At 45.2% G+C, this 14260-nt stretch overlaps 1 protein-coding gene across 4 annotated transcripts in view; it reads left to right on the top strand.

The window, feature by feature from the left end:
* The window catches only part of pcsk5b (proprotein convertase subtilisin/kexin type 5b), a 292169-nt gene that overhangs the window by 210665 nt on the left and 67244 nt on the right, over positions 1-14260 (top strand). For all 4 annotated transcript variants that reach the window (XM_084338245.1, XM_084338244.1, XM_084338246.1 and 1 more), the window contains exons 10-11: positions 5916-6019; positions 8476-8593. In XM_084338245.1, the coding sequence (XP_084194371.1) occupies positions 5916-6019; positions 8476-8593 (222 nt within the window). The remainder of the gene's footprint in view (positions 1-5915; positions 6020-8475; positions 8594-14260) is intronic.

Genomic DNA, 14260 nt, shown 5'->3' with positions numbered 1-14260 from the left:
TGAGACATGGCTAATACAGCCCCGGTTGTTGATGTACCAATAGTTGGAAATGCACAAGGTGAGTGAGGAGGAGCCGGGGAGGAGCGGGGAGCCAGGAGCCGGGGAGAGGGCTGAACAAGCAGAACTAAAAACATATACGTCAGAAACTTCCTTTGCCTGGGGTGAATCTGCATGTGAAAATATGCATCCTTGAGATCTATAGTGGTGAACCAAAACGTGAGGACACACCACCTGTAACAACTGCCAATGTGTAATATTTTGAACGTTTTTTAGGTACCTGTTCAGAAAATGCAGGTCCAAGATGGGGCGAAGTCCTCCGCTTCTTTGTCCTCTTTTTGGCACCCACATGTGACTCCTCCAGAGGCTCTGTTTGAATAGCTTTCTTCCCTAATGGAGAGGGTATTTTGTTTTTCAGAGCCAGAACTGAGTCTCCCAGTGCTTGAGTGCCCAAAACGCCCCAAAACGGGGGACGGCGGGATGCAAATTGCAGTCTATACTCCAACTCTACCAGCCTCTGGACCCACAGCGTTACTGCCATCGAAAGGAGCAGCGATGGCTCCTAAAGGGTTCATGAGGGGTGATAAATTCCCCACCTTTGCCGACTGGCTTGGGATATGAAAAACCTCTTTTGTGTATTTTTTGGTGATAACCTTTTATTTAGTTCACAACGGGACATACAGCGAATGTTTTGTGAACAGGGGCAATGGGCAAACTCACAGTCTAACTGTGCAACATCAGAGAGATGTGGTTTAATCACCGACTGTAACATGGCAGGGGGGGATATTTACATGATCACAACCTGAACAGTGTTTGTGATTCTGTGAGACAAGCCCACGTGGTAACCGTTGTTTGAGCCATCACCCAACGGGACCGGTCTGAATGTGTCTAGAGGGTATACAGACGTTCTTCTTCCTCCTCACCACCACCGTGGTAGAGCTGGAGGGAACTGTGGCAGCCGGCAGGTGTAACTTGATGAGGTACAACTACAAACCTGTTCTCATTCCAAGTCTGAGAGTTTTGACTGGTTGCACTGCATCCCCGCGAGATGCAGTCCAGAGTGGTCGGATGATTCATGCATGACCACGAGGAAAACATAAACGTCCGCTGCTGAGGCCAAGACGTCTGCCTACGAGGCTAGCATTGGACATTGCACCCCCCCCAAACAAACCAGCTGGGGAGATCTTGTCCTTGTCCAGGCAATGTGGTCTCCGCTTGTCAAAGAGGTTTAACCACAAGTGATGGTGAGCCACCACAGCTGCACTCATAGTCTGCCAACGGAATACGTACCACGGGACAGACGTAGACCCTCATCCTGGATACTACGAATCTCATCCAAGATATCAAAAACCTGGCTACCAGACCCTAGCGCTGTGACAAATCCGCTTGTAGCTCCGCTCGGTCAGCTAGTAGTACAGTTGAAGCGTTGAGGCAGCGAGCCGTCTAAGCAGCAGAACGCGCCATCTTCTCAATTTGAGCGTTCAACAATTCGAGCATGGGAGTCAACATGGGGAACCCCCTTTTTAGCCGACTAGGGCTAGGTAGCTTGCCAGTGAGTGCTCCACCTTCCATGCCCTCGACATGGAGGTGAGAGAGGCCAGGGAGGGGGACCTTGGTGGAATAGGGTTTAACCCATCCAAGTTTCAGCTCTTCCATACAATCACGTAAAGGAATTATTGTCATGTTGAGGTAGGAGCATGTGGGAAATGATTTCCATCCAGCCTACATCCCTTGGGGGGGGGGGGGGGGGGGGGAGCAGTCACACCGAGGGCGGTGGAGGAGAGCGGGAAAGCTAGCCTGTGTTAGAGGGACCTCATCCTCGCCCCCCTTGGATAGGGTAGACTAATCCCCAATAGCGTCCCCTGTGACCTAGACAAAAGAGATGGAAGTCTGTCTGATGAAAGCAGCATGGGGTCCTGTTGTATTTGGTTTTAGACTCATGGCGTTGGCGAGTGGAACGACGACGGCGGCAGCATCGGTGTGCATACCGCCTCATCCAAAAGATACACTTTTGCGTGAAGTCCCAGATGAACCAAGAAGGCATCGTGAGGGTCCTTATCCCCCGACAGTATATCCACAAGATTTCGGCCCCTTGCACCCTTCATGGCGACGGAAGAGCCTCCATTGCATCAACTATCATCTTGAGTAGAGCCACGCTGACTAGTAGCTCTCAAACTCAATTCAAGCTAGCAAGTATAAAAGATAGGCGTAATAGCTCAGTTAGCTCGTTGACGTGTGAAATTTAAACGAGTTGCTTGGTCTAAACACTGGCATATGTATGCCAGAGGGGGCGGGTCATTTCTCCTGTTAATCTCCCTTTTTCCCCGCAAAAAAAAACCTGCCAACCGAAAGTGAACGTAAAACTCCTCAGTGCAGTCTGCTCCAAAAATGAAATAAATATTTCTGCTGAATTTCTCTCCCATCTAGTGTGAAATATTTCCCATTTGATTTTTTTTTTTAAAGATCTGTTTTTTTCGGCATTTTACAGCTTTATTGTGGATAGGACAGGCAGAGAGGAAAGTTGGGTGAAGAGATGGGGAGGACATGCAGCATTAGGTCCTGGGCCGGATTCGAACCCAGGACACTGCGAGCGCAGCTACGTGGTACAGTATGCCACATTGGTGCCCATATTTCCCATTTTCAGACTGAAATCCACGATAGCATACACCACTCAATAAGTTAAGTATTCTGCGTTCATGCCACTACATGGATGCAGAGCAGATGATGTGAATAAGATGTCTGTTCTTTCTCCCTTTCTCTCTCTCTCATCATCTCTATATTTTGTGTTTGTTTGTGTGTGCGTGTGTCTTTCTCCCCCATCTCTATCTCCCTTTCTCTCTCTCTCCCCCATCTCTATCTCTTGTGTTTGTGTGTGTGTGTCTTTCTCTCTTTCTCTCACACACATAAGAAACAATGTAATTAGCATAATATTTAGCATGTGGCACATTTATATATATATTTTTTTTTATCTACTTTTTTCTCCCATTTTCTATTTTTCTCCCATCCCAATTTCGTATCGTCCAATTCTCCCCTCCCCTGTCTCGAACGTTTTTGGGCCATGCCTCCCACAAGCCGGCTGCAATGTGGACAAAGCCTTGCATCACGTGTCCCCTCCGGTACTCGAGGAGGCAGCCGTCGCATCTTTTCACCTGCACAGCGCCATCTCTCGGGCGGGGGTCTGCGTGCGAGGGACACGCCGCCCCCGTCGCTTCCTGATTCTGCTGCGCAGGCGCACCAACCGACCTGTAGGAGTCGCTGTCCACAACGTCCGATCCCCACCCATCAGCTTTCCCACCTGTAACACTCCCAATTGTGTTAGTATGAACGACCAGCCAAGCTGATAGCAATGCGGAGAGCTGGGCTCGAACCCAGCGTCTCCTGCATTGGTGGCGAGCGCCTTGCCCACTACACCACCTAGCCGCCCCCACACATTTATATCTTAAGAAGTCTATCGTGAGCTATGAACTAAAAAGTAATTGTATGTTTTTCTATTCATCTGTAGTGTTGGGCTAGGAAATCTCCTTTTTCACAGTCTAGTGTTGGCAGGTATGGAAAACACATTTACAGTATGGCTGTAAAACACTTCAAGACACAGGATACACATGAGAGAGATGGAAAGTACACAAGAGAGGGGGGAGAGAGAGAGAGAGAGAGGGATGGAGAGAGAGGGGGGAAAGAGAGAGAGGGGGGAAAGAGAGAGAGGGGGGAGAGGGAAAATCTGCTCTGCATCCATGAGGTGGCAGGACACCAGAAAAAGGTGTTTTCTTTTTCCAAGTAAAACCTGCTGCCTTGGAATTCTGTGGAATCCAGTGGCCTGGGAGCGGAGGGAGAGGGAGGACATGGAGGGAGGACATGGAGGGAGGGAGGGAGGGATGGGAGCATCTGGCGGGCAGATGAGAAGGAAGGCGAGGGATTCCCACTTCTCCCTCCTGTCCTCTTTAATGGAAGCTCTTGGACTTGAAAGCAGCCAGGACACATGGCAACCATGCTGTCTGGGAACTCACGTGAGATCTGAGGCAGAGAGGATGATAGATAGAGAGAGAGAGAGAGAGAGAGAGAGAGAGAGAGAGAGAGAGAGAGAGAAGGGATAGATGGACTAGGGAGAAAGAGAGGGAGGAAAGATGGATGGTGGGAGGGTGGGATGTACACTGAAAATAAAAAATAAATCATAAGCTGACAACTTGTTTTTATTTGTATAGGTAACCTGGCTCCACAGCCTTTATAGTTTAATGTAATCAATAGGTGTGACAAGGAGAGCTGGAGAGAGTTTTTTTTACCTGATATTTAAAGGTGATATAGATAACATTCAGCCACTAGAGCACCAGCATGTCATTTATCCAATCAGGTGCATTCCACTTGGGAAAATAGGAAGTAAGGAGGGTATAACATAAATGTTGGACCTGCAATTTTTTTTTATGTTAATAAATGTAATTAATTTATTCATTAATCAATCATTTTGAGGGGAAAAGCAATACTTTTATTCCGCACCTTTCCAACAGCTCATTCATTCTAAAAAATAATAATTATGATTACTCTACATACAAAATTATATCTATAGCACGTTTTAAGGTAAATCCAAGTGAGATTTTTATATTTCGCCATATGTAACAAGTACAATGCAATTATTACTCTCCGCTCACTGCCACAACACAAGAGAAAAATTATATAACAATAAATAATAAATGAACACAAGTAATTGTGTTATTAACATAAATAATGACACTAGGGATGTGCATAACTTCACTTCTTCATTGTCGGTCAGTTGGTAGGTGGTCTGAACAAATAAGCGTACAGTATATCCAGTGCGTTGCCCATGTTCACAAAAGATGGTGGTGGTGGTGAACAATGAAAATAATTCTTGCCGCGGAATCCGGTAGCACTCCATGGTACTTACGCTCATCATGCTAGGCTAATTTATTGAGCCGTACTGTATTGTACCCATTCTGCAATCTGTTTTCAATTATGCAATTATTGAAATTCTGCAATAAAGCTTTTTTTGGACAAATCAGCCTTGTGGACATGGTGCCATGGTAGAACAACTCTGGTCCTACATATCCCATGCTAGACAAGAGTTTCATCCAACTTTTCTTGAAGTTGGCCACCGGGCTAACGATACGTTACAGCCAGCTACGTTACAGAGCCAACAACAGCGTGGCCGTATTCAGGCCACAGAGGCCAGGCAAGAAGTTGGAACAGCACTCTAAGCTCAAGTAAAGGTGTTGTTTGACACAACAATCTGAAATAGAAAATTGCTTTTCAGTCAACAAAGTTCGGGACTTTATTGGCGGCACTAACCTGCATATAAAAAATTTACAACCACATTAGAAAAGCCGACTTTGACCCCCACAAACGATTATTCCGTTTTTATGACTCATCCCTAACTAACACAATACAAAAGTACAAACATGTGAATGACACACCACTCTGCAGCACGTAACAAAAACCTTTACTGTCCTAAACTATGAACGCACACAGTTCTTCAACCCACCATCTCAGAGGAAACTAGAGAATGAATACATGTCTCCATTCCATAAAATGTATTGGATTATGAATTTACTTCTATGTTGCGATAACTTCTCTGTATCAAATTTGAATGTGTTAACCTATCAGTTCCCCTCCCAACAATTCACATTGAACTACTTCTTTCATAGTCATTTTCCTTCATATTTTTCTTGCCAGTATGGCCGTGAAATACTGTAGGTATTAAATTATATTCAAAGTGGTCTTAAAAAGGTCTGCAAATGTCTTAAGTTTAAGTGTGTTTATGTTTGGATTACAGATTGGGCCTTTAAACCTTTTTCTTCCATCCTTCCCTATGATTAACGTGTGTGTGTGTGTGTGTGTGTGTGTGTGTGTGTGTGTGTGTGTGTGTGCACATGTGTGTGTGTGTGTGTGTGTGCACATGTGTGTGTGTACAGTACACTGTTAACCTGGAGGGATGTCCAGCACATCATAGTGAAGACATCTAGAGCCGGTCACCTCAACGCCCCAGACTGGAAGACGAATGCTGCGGGATACAATGGTATGTATGATACACACACACACACACACACACACACACACACACACACACACACACACACACACACGCACACGCACACACACACACACACATACACATACACACACACACACATGCACACGCACGCACGCACGCACGCACACATACACATACACATACACATACACATACACATACATATACACATACACATACATATACACATACATATACACATACACATACATATACACATACACACATACACACATACACATTTTACTACTTAATTTGAATCTGCAGATCACATGTACATCGGGTTCAGATATCACAGAGGTTCAACATGCTTTTAGAACATCTATGGAAACAAAATGTGCTACCTATTACAACAGATATATAACTAAATCACACTCTCTGGCTACCTATTACAACAGATGTATAACTAAATCACACTCTCTGGCTACCTATTACAACAGATGTATAACTAAATCACACTCTCTGGCTACCTATTACAACAGATATATAACTAAATCACACTCTCTGGCTACCTATTACAACAGATGTATAACTAAATCACACTCTCTGGCTACCTATTACAACAGATGTATAACTAAATCACACTCTCTGGCTAGTGGCTACCTATTACAACAGATGTATAACTAAATCACACTCTCTGGCTACCTATTACAACAGATATATAACTAAATCACACTCTCTGGCTACCTATTACAACAGATTATGATATATAACTAAATCACACTCTCTGGCTACCTATTACAACAGATGTATAACTAAATCACACTCTCTGGCTACCTATTACAACAGATTATGATATATAACTAAATCACACTCTCTGGCTACCTATTACAACAGATATATTATAACTAAATCACACTCTCTGGCTACCTATTACAACAGATATATAACTAAATCACACTCTCTGGCTACCTATTACAACAGATATATTATAACTAAATCACACTCTCTGGCTACCTATTACAACAGATGTATAACTAAATCACACTCTCCGGCTACCTATTACAACAGATATATAACTAAATCACACTCTCTGGCTACCTATTACAACAGATATATAACTAAATCACACTCTCTGGCTAGTGGCTACCTATTACAGCAGAGAATAAAACAAGTAACACAGTCTGTTTACCTATTGCATCAGATATAGAACAGAATCTGGCAAGCTGCGTGGAGCCTCATTGACAAACCTACACACACACACACACCCACACACCACACACACAGCCAAATACCCGTCAGACAGTCTGTATGATATTCTTTGTTTCCTAATTGTGTATTTGTGTGTTCCGATTTGTGTGTGTCTGTGAGAGAGAGTGATAGTGAGAGAGAGGGAAAGAGAGAAAGTGAGAGAGATAGAACTGTGGTCAGCCTGGCTGGCTTGGATCATTTGCAAGCAGCTGTTTGACCGGCTACTAAAGCATTGGCTCTGAAACTGACCCAGTGTTACTCAAACCCTCACCCAGGAGACCCTCGTTTTCTCAACTTCCACAACTGATTCCATGGCCTGTTGTCAATTCAACCACTTGACTGAATCCATGGGCTGTTGTCAATTCAACCACTTGCTCTGTTTTTGTAAGCAATTGACCTGTAAGCCAATAGTGTTTCAGGTTGACTACCTTAGACTTGAGGAGGTTTGGTCACTTAGCTTTCAGTTTACAATAATTTGGGGCCTTTTTTCCTCTTTCTCAACACTGTCTAATCAGAAAAACGTAAACAAAGTACTAATCGACCACAGGAAAAAAAGGTGCAAACGTTTTCTGAAAACGTTAAAAGTAAAAAATTTATATGTAATATATGTATTTCTTTGTACATTTTCATAAATATGTCATTATATGAATTATGGCTATAATATAACATGGAATATTATGTGCCTTGTTCCTGTGGTTGATTAGTACTTTATTTACAGCGAGATCCTGCTGTCCTGTGGCCCTTCATTTGGTCCCAACTCAGTGCTTTGAGTAGCCAACTGTCCGTTATGATGGATGATTACGTAAGAGAGCATCTTAAAGAAACACGCCAACATTTTGGAAAATTAGCTTACAGTCTTCTCCAGAGAGAGACAGGAAGATAGATACCAGTTTCCTCTCTGTGCGTTCAGTAGAAAGCTATCTGGCTGCATGTTAGCCTAGCTTAGCGCAATGAATGGAAGCGGACAGTGCTGGTTAGCCTTCGGGAGAGGTGTTAGTAGGACAATGCCTAGGCTAACCCACACTGTCCGCTTCCATTCATTGTGCTAAGCTAGACTAACGTGCAGCCAGATAGCTTTCTACTGAACGCACAGAGAGGAAACTGGTATCTATCTTCTTGTCTCTCTCTGGAGAAGACTAAGCTAACTGGACTCTCATCGTCCGTCAGTCCTTCGAATGATATTGAGATTGTGCAATCGTGAGTTGGAAGTTGGAGTTGGAGCTCCGACTGACGGCTGTTGTGTCCTATAGTCAGTCACCTGTACGGGTTTGGCCTGATGGACGCGGAGGCCATGGTGAAGGAGGCGGAGCGATGGAGACAAGTCCCCCCCCAACATATCTGTGTAGAGAGTGCTGACCGACAGATCAGGTACCACACACACACACACACACACACACACACACACACACACACACACACACACACACACACACACACACACACACACACTAAACAACACACACACACACACACACACACACACACACACACACACACACACACACACACTAAACAACACACACACAATAAACAACACACACACACGCACACACTAAACAACACACACACACACACTAAACAACACACACACACACACTAAACAACACACACACACACACTAAACAACACACACACACACACACTAAACAACACACACACACACACACTAAACAACACACACACACACACACACTAAACAACACACACACACACACTAAACAACACACACACACACACACTAAACAACACACACACACACTGGTTGCAGCTCTACAGGCTCCTCTGGTTGCAGCTCTACAGGCTCCTCTGGTTGCAGCTCTACAGGCTCCTCTGGTTGCAGCTCTACAGGCTCCTCTGGTTGCAGCTCTACAGGCTCCTCTGGTTGCAGCTCTACAGGCTCCTCTGGTTGCAGCTCTACAGGCTCCTCTGGTTGCAGCTCTACAGGCTCCTCTGGTTGCAGCTCTACAGGCTCCTCTGGTTGCAGCTCTACAGGCTCCACTGGTTGCAGCTCTACAGGCTCCTCTGGTTGCAGCTCTACAGGCTCCTCTGGTTGCAGCTCTACAGGCTCCTCTGGTTGCAGCTCTACAGGCTCCTCTGGTTGCAGCTCTACAGGCTCCTCTGGTTGCAGCTCTACAGGCTCCTCTGGGTGCAGCTCTACAGGCTCCTCTGGTTGCTCCTCTCCTCCATCACATCACGGCTCTCTCTCTCACCCCCCTGGCTGGCCTCGAAGTGATGTAATGTCTGGCTGCGATCGCTCGGCTCGCTGCCCTTGGATCCCTCTCTGGGAAAAGCGTGTGATCTGTACGCCATCAGGACGGTCTTAATCAGCTCAATCTGCTGCTCATTGGGCCTCATTCACCAATACTCTCTTATATATTTTCTTATATTCTTTCTAAACCGTCTGTTAAGAGAATAAGCAAAGTCACTGCCGCATTCATCAACCCGTTCTTAACTCATTGAACACCAAAAACGAGTATACTCGTTTTTCAAAGCCAACCGTTCGCCGCCAAAAACGTAAATACTCTTTTAAAAATGTTTTTTTTTTATTATTATTATTAGTCCGCCGGACCTTCTTGTGTGAGCTCTGTGTGAATTGGAATTGAAATGATGATCGAATCCCGGGCGGCTAAGTGGCGCAGTGGGCAAGGCGCTCGCCACTAATGCAGGAGATACTGGGTTCGAGCCCAGCTCTCGGCATTGCTACCAGCTTGGCTGGTTGTTCATACTAATACAATTGGCAGTATTAGGGGGTGGGAAGCTGGTGGGTGGGGATCGGACATTGTGGACAGCGACTCCTACAGGTCGGTTGGTGCACCTGCGCAGTAGAATCAGGAAGCAACGGGGGCGGCGTGTCCCTCCCACGCAGACCCCCGCCGCTGAGAGATCGCGCTGTGCAGGTGAAAAGATGCGACGGCTGCCTCCTCGAGTACCGGAGGGGACACGTGATGTAAGGCTTCGTCCACATTGCAGCCGGCCTGTGGGAGGCATGGCCTAACAGCGTTCGAGACAGGGGAGGGTAGAATTGGACGATACGAAATTGGGATGGGAGAAAAATAGAAAATGGGAGAAAAAGTAGATAAAAAAAAGAAAGAAATTATGATCGAATCCCGATAGGTGGCAGTATCGCCTACCTTTTGAACTGGGCTAGTTTACTGTGGGGAAGGGCGTTGCTCACTCACTGTTGCTCACTAGAGTCGTAGCCACTAGCCTGCACACTCTATGCAATGGTGAGCTATTGGAGATTATTATGAAGAGGACAAAATTATCACACTTATGGATGATAAGGTGCGTTTTCACCAGACTACATTGGACTCAGCACTTGTGGTAATTCATAAAAATACTATAGTCAAACCGGCCGAGCATGTAACATCTGTTCACCGCTCCGCGGTAGTCGCCGACACTAGAGTTGAGAGCACTCCAGACTAGGGCCAACTAACGTTCAGAAATGGCGATCGCCTAGACCTGATCGAACTATTGGAGATTATTATGAAGAGGACAAACGGTGACGATCCATCCATAGCATAAAGTGCGTTTTCACCAGACTATGTTGGATTCTAGTATTTTCAAACAGGCTGTTTGGGATGTAACGATAACGTTATCTGTTGGGCGTAGGGTGACCAAATCCATATGATCCAAATGCAGGACAGCGTGTCGATTTTGCGGGACATTTGTTGAAATTGCGGGACAGTAATTAATATGTATACAATAATCATGTTTACATAATGTATTCATTTTGATCAAATAACTTTCTGATTAACTAAAGGCATTATAGTTTTGTGGCATTCACGTTACCCTAGATGTATCAATAGTAATATAGGTTTCTTTAGACTAGAAGAAGAAGTTAAATGAACTTACTGTCTCGAAGCGTGAGTGCATTTGCCACGGAAAGCGTGCACGCAGGCAAATACAGTTCTGATTAACAGAGGCATATTAACGTTACCTTGATGTATCAATAGTAATATACGTTTCTTTAGACTAGAATAAGTTAAATGAACGTACCGTCTCGAAGCGCGAGTGCATTTGCCACGGAAAGCGCGCACGCAGGCAAATAGTTCTGATTAACAAAGGCATATTAACATTACCTCGATGTATCAATAGTAATATATACCTGAATGTATAATGTGTTTTTACCATACATACACTGAAAGCCACCGAAAAGCGAGAGTAAAAGTAATTTGCCATTACACGGGGGCGCGCACACACAAACACACTGTAAAATAACGCTCTGATTAACAAATAACCCTCTGATTAACAAATAGTAATATATAGGTTTCTTTAGACTAGAATAAGTTAGATGAACTTACCATCTCTGAAAAGTTGCAGCAGGTCAGTGTGTCTCTGGAAAGTTGTGAGCTGGTCTGTAACGCTGTGAGCTACAGTCTCTCGCATAGAGAGTAATGGCCGGCTTTCAGAAATTAAAAAAGCGAATGGATGCTTCCCATTGGTGCTGAGCACAGAGGAGGCGGGTAAGCTTCCTTCGGAACACAGCCTCGCCTTCTGGTTGGTTGCATTTGGCTGCTTTCTCAAAATCGGAACAGCTGCACGCTCTCGGGTGACTTGTTGACTTGTCAATCAAAAGGGGAAGAAACGGAACGAATGGAAGAAGATTGGGCTCGGAAGGGCGCAAATGCGGGACATTGATCTTCTCTTGCGGCATGCAGGACAGAGGGCTGAAATGCGGGACTGTCCCGCACAAATCGGGACGTTTGGCCACCCTAGTTGGGCGCTGCCAGGGCCAACTAACATTATTTATTGTTCTGACCCAAGACACTTCGGAGCAAGAGTGGACAGGGTTTTGGTGGACCTGCTGACAAAGGTAACGTCTATTTTACCGAACCCTGTCATAAAACATGCCTTTGTAATGATCCCAGCGTCAGAAAACGATTCCGCGAAGGGACCCCGCCCCCCCCATGGTTTGAGAATCATTTTACTATGGTCATGTTACCTTTGACCTGGAAATAATATAGGTGGCAGGCGAGCAACCCGCATGAAATGCGCATATGCGCACAAAACGCGTCATATTCTGCATCGAACATTGTACATATGTCTAAACTGAACACTGTGACCTCTTTTTTTTACTTCTAATTTTACTATGTTTTTATTTCATACTTATCTTGTCTTGCACAGTCTCTGGAGCGCAACAGTAAGAAGCATTTTGTACAAAAGTATTCTGTACTTCTGTATGACAACTATTAAAGAAACTTGAAACTTGAATATCTCGCGTTCCAGAAAACAACTGGATTATTTGTAAACAGGATGGTTTTTAGCATGGGATAGCGCAGGAACGAAGGTATGTAGAACTAAATGTTTTTTTCCCTCTTGGAGTATACATATTTCGTTTCAATTGAGTCAGACCTCCATCACCCTGAGCATCGGGTCCCCCCAGGGCTGTATTCTGAGCCCCCTGCTGTACTCACTATACACACATGACTGTGTGGCCAAGTTCAGCTCCAACTCCATAGTGAAGTTTGCGGACGACACAGTGGTGGTGGGGCTGATCTCGGACAACGACGAGAAGGCCTACCGGGAGGAGGTTGAGGTACTGGAACGCTGGTGCCAGGACAACAGCCTGCTCCTGAACATTGGTAAAACCAAGGAGCTGATCGTGGATTATAGGAGAGGACAGCAGGAGACACACACACCACTGAGGATTAACGGGGCTACCGCGGACAGGGTGAGCAGCTTTAAGTACCTGGGGGTCCACATCGCAGAGGATCTGACATGGACAACACACATAGACTCAGTCGTAAAAAAGGCGAAGCAACGCCTCTACCACCTGAGACAGTTAAGGAAGTTCAGAGTATCTGGGAAGATACTCCAGTCCTTCTACTCCGGAGCTGTAGAGAGCATCTTGACTGGAAACATCACTGCCTGGTATGGAAACAGCACGGCACAGGACAAGAAGGCCCTACAGAGAGTGGTGTGCTCAGCCGAGCGTACCACGGGTATTGCACTACCACCCCTGCAGGTTCTATACAACAAGAGGTGCAAATCCAGAGCCTGCAGAATAATGAAAGACCCACACCACCCCAACAACAGCCTGTTCATGCTGCTCAGGTCAGGCAGACGCCTGCGAACACCAGCTGCTAGGACAGAGAGACTTCGGCTCAGCTTCTTCCCCCAGGCCATCAGAGCCCTGAACACTGAACTCTCCACACACAAGCACACATGAGCACACGCACAACACACTCACTGTACACGCTCACACACTAGCAGCCACTTTAACATGAGCAGGCACACACTCATGCTGCACACGCCCACACTTGTGGCCACCAAGAAGGGTCACTTTAAAAATAGTATAGTATAACCGGAGATTGTATAAATTATCATGTACAGAAAGACACTACCAAAGGACCCAGTATGTCCTCCATGCTCTGTAAATAACTTATGTACATATACCGATATGCCCTAACATGTTACTTGTTTATTGCACAATGTTACTTGTTTATTGCACTATGTTGATTCTATTATATGTTATTTGCACATCGTTGCGGGCAAGACCACCCACATTTCATTGTATACTTGTATGCCGTGACAAATAAATCTCTTGACTTGACTTGACTTGACCTGCTAAATGAATCGTTCCAGCAAAGTAGGCTTTGTTACACTGCATACATCTAAAAGGGCCGCTCTTGGCAATCTGAAACGGTTAAGCAGCCACTCATCTGGCTCTGCAAATGGATCTAGAGTATCTCTGCATAAAAGCCTGGCTGGCAGTGTGCATAGTCCAGTGTGTGCTCCAAGTCAGACTGGATGGCACATAATGGTCTCTCTCTCTCTCTCTTTCTCACTCTCACTCTCACACTCACTCACACAATAAGTTATAATAATAATTATTGAAAAGTTCTGGGTTTTTAAAGTCGTATTTGGGGGCAATTGACCCCCATATTTCTTTTCTCATCTGGGTAAGAGTTTCTTATCTGGGTAAGAGTGCTCTCGACCACTCTTAGAATTTGGTCTTGCCTAAGAGAAAAGCAAAAATAAGAAAACATTGCTGAATCCCAGGTAAGAACAAAATAAGAAAAAATGCTAGTT

This window comes from Notolepis coatsorum (assembly GCF_963971535.1).
Source record: "Notolepis coatsorum genome assembly, chromosome: 2".
Lineage (NCBI taxonomy): Eukaryota > Metazoa > Chordata > Actinopteri > Aulopiformes > Paralepididae > Notolepis > Notolepis coatsorum.
The sequence above is the reverse complement of the archived record's forward strand: the minus strand, read 5'-3'. Positions and strand labels throughout refer to the sequence as shown.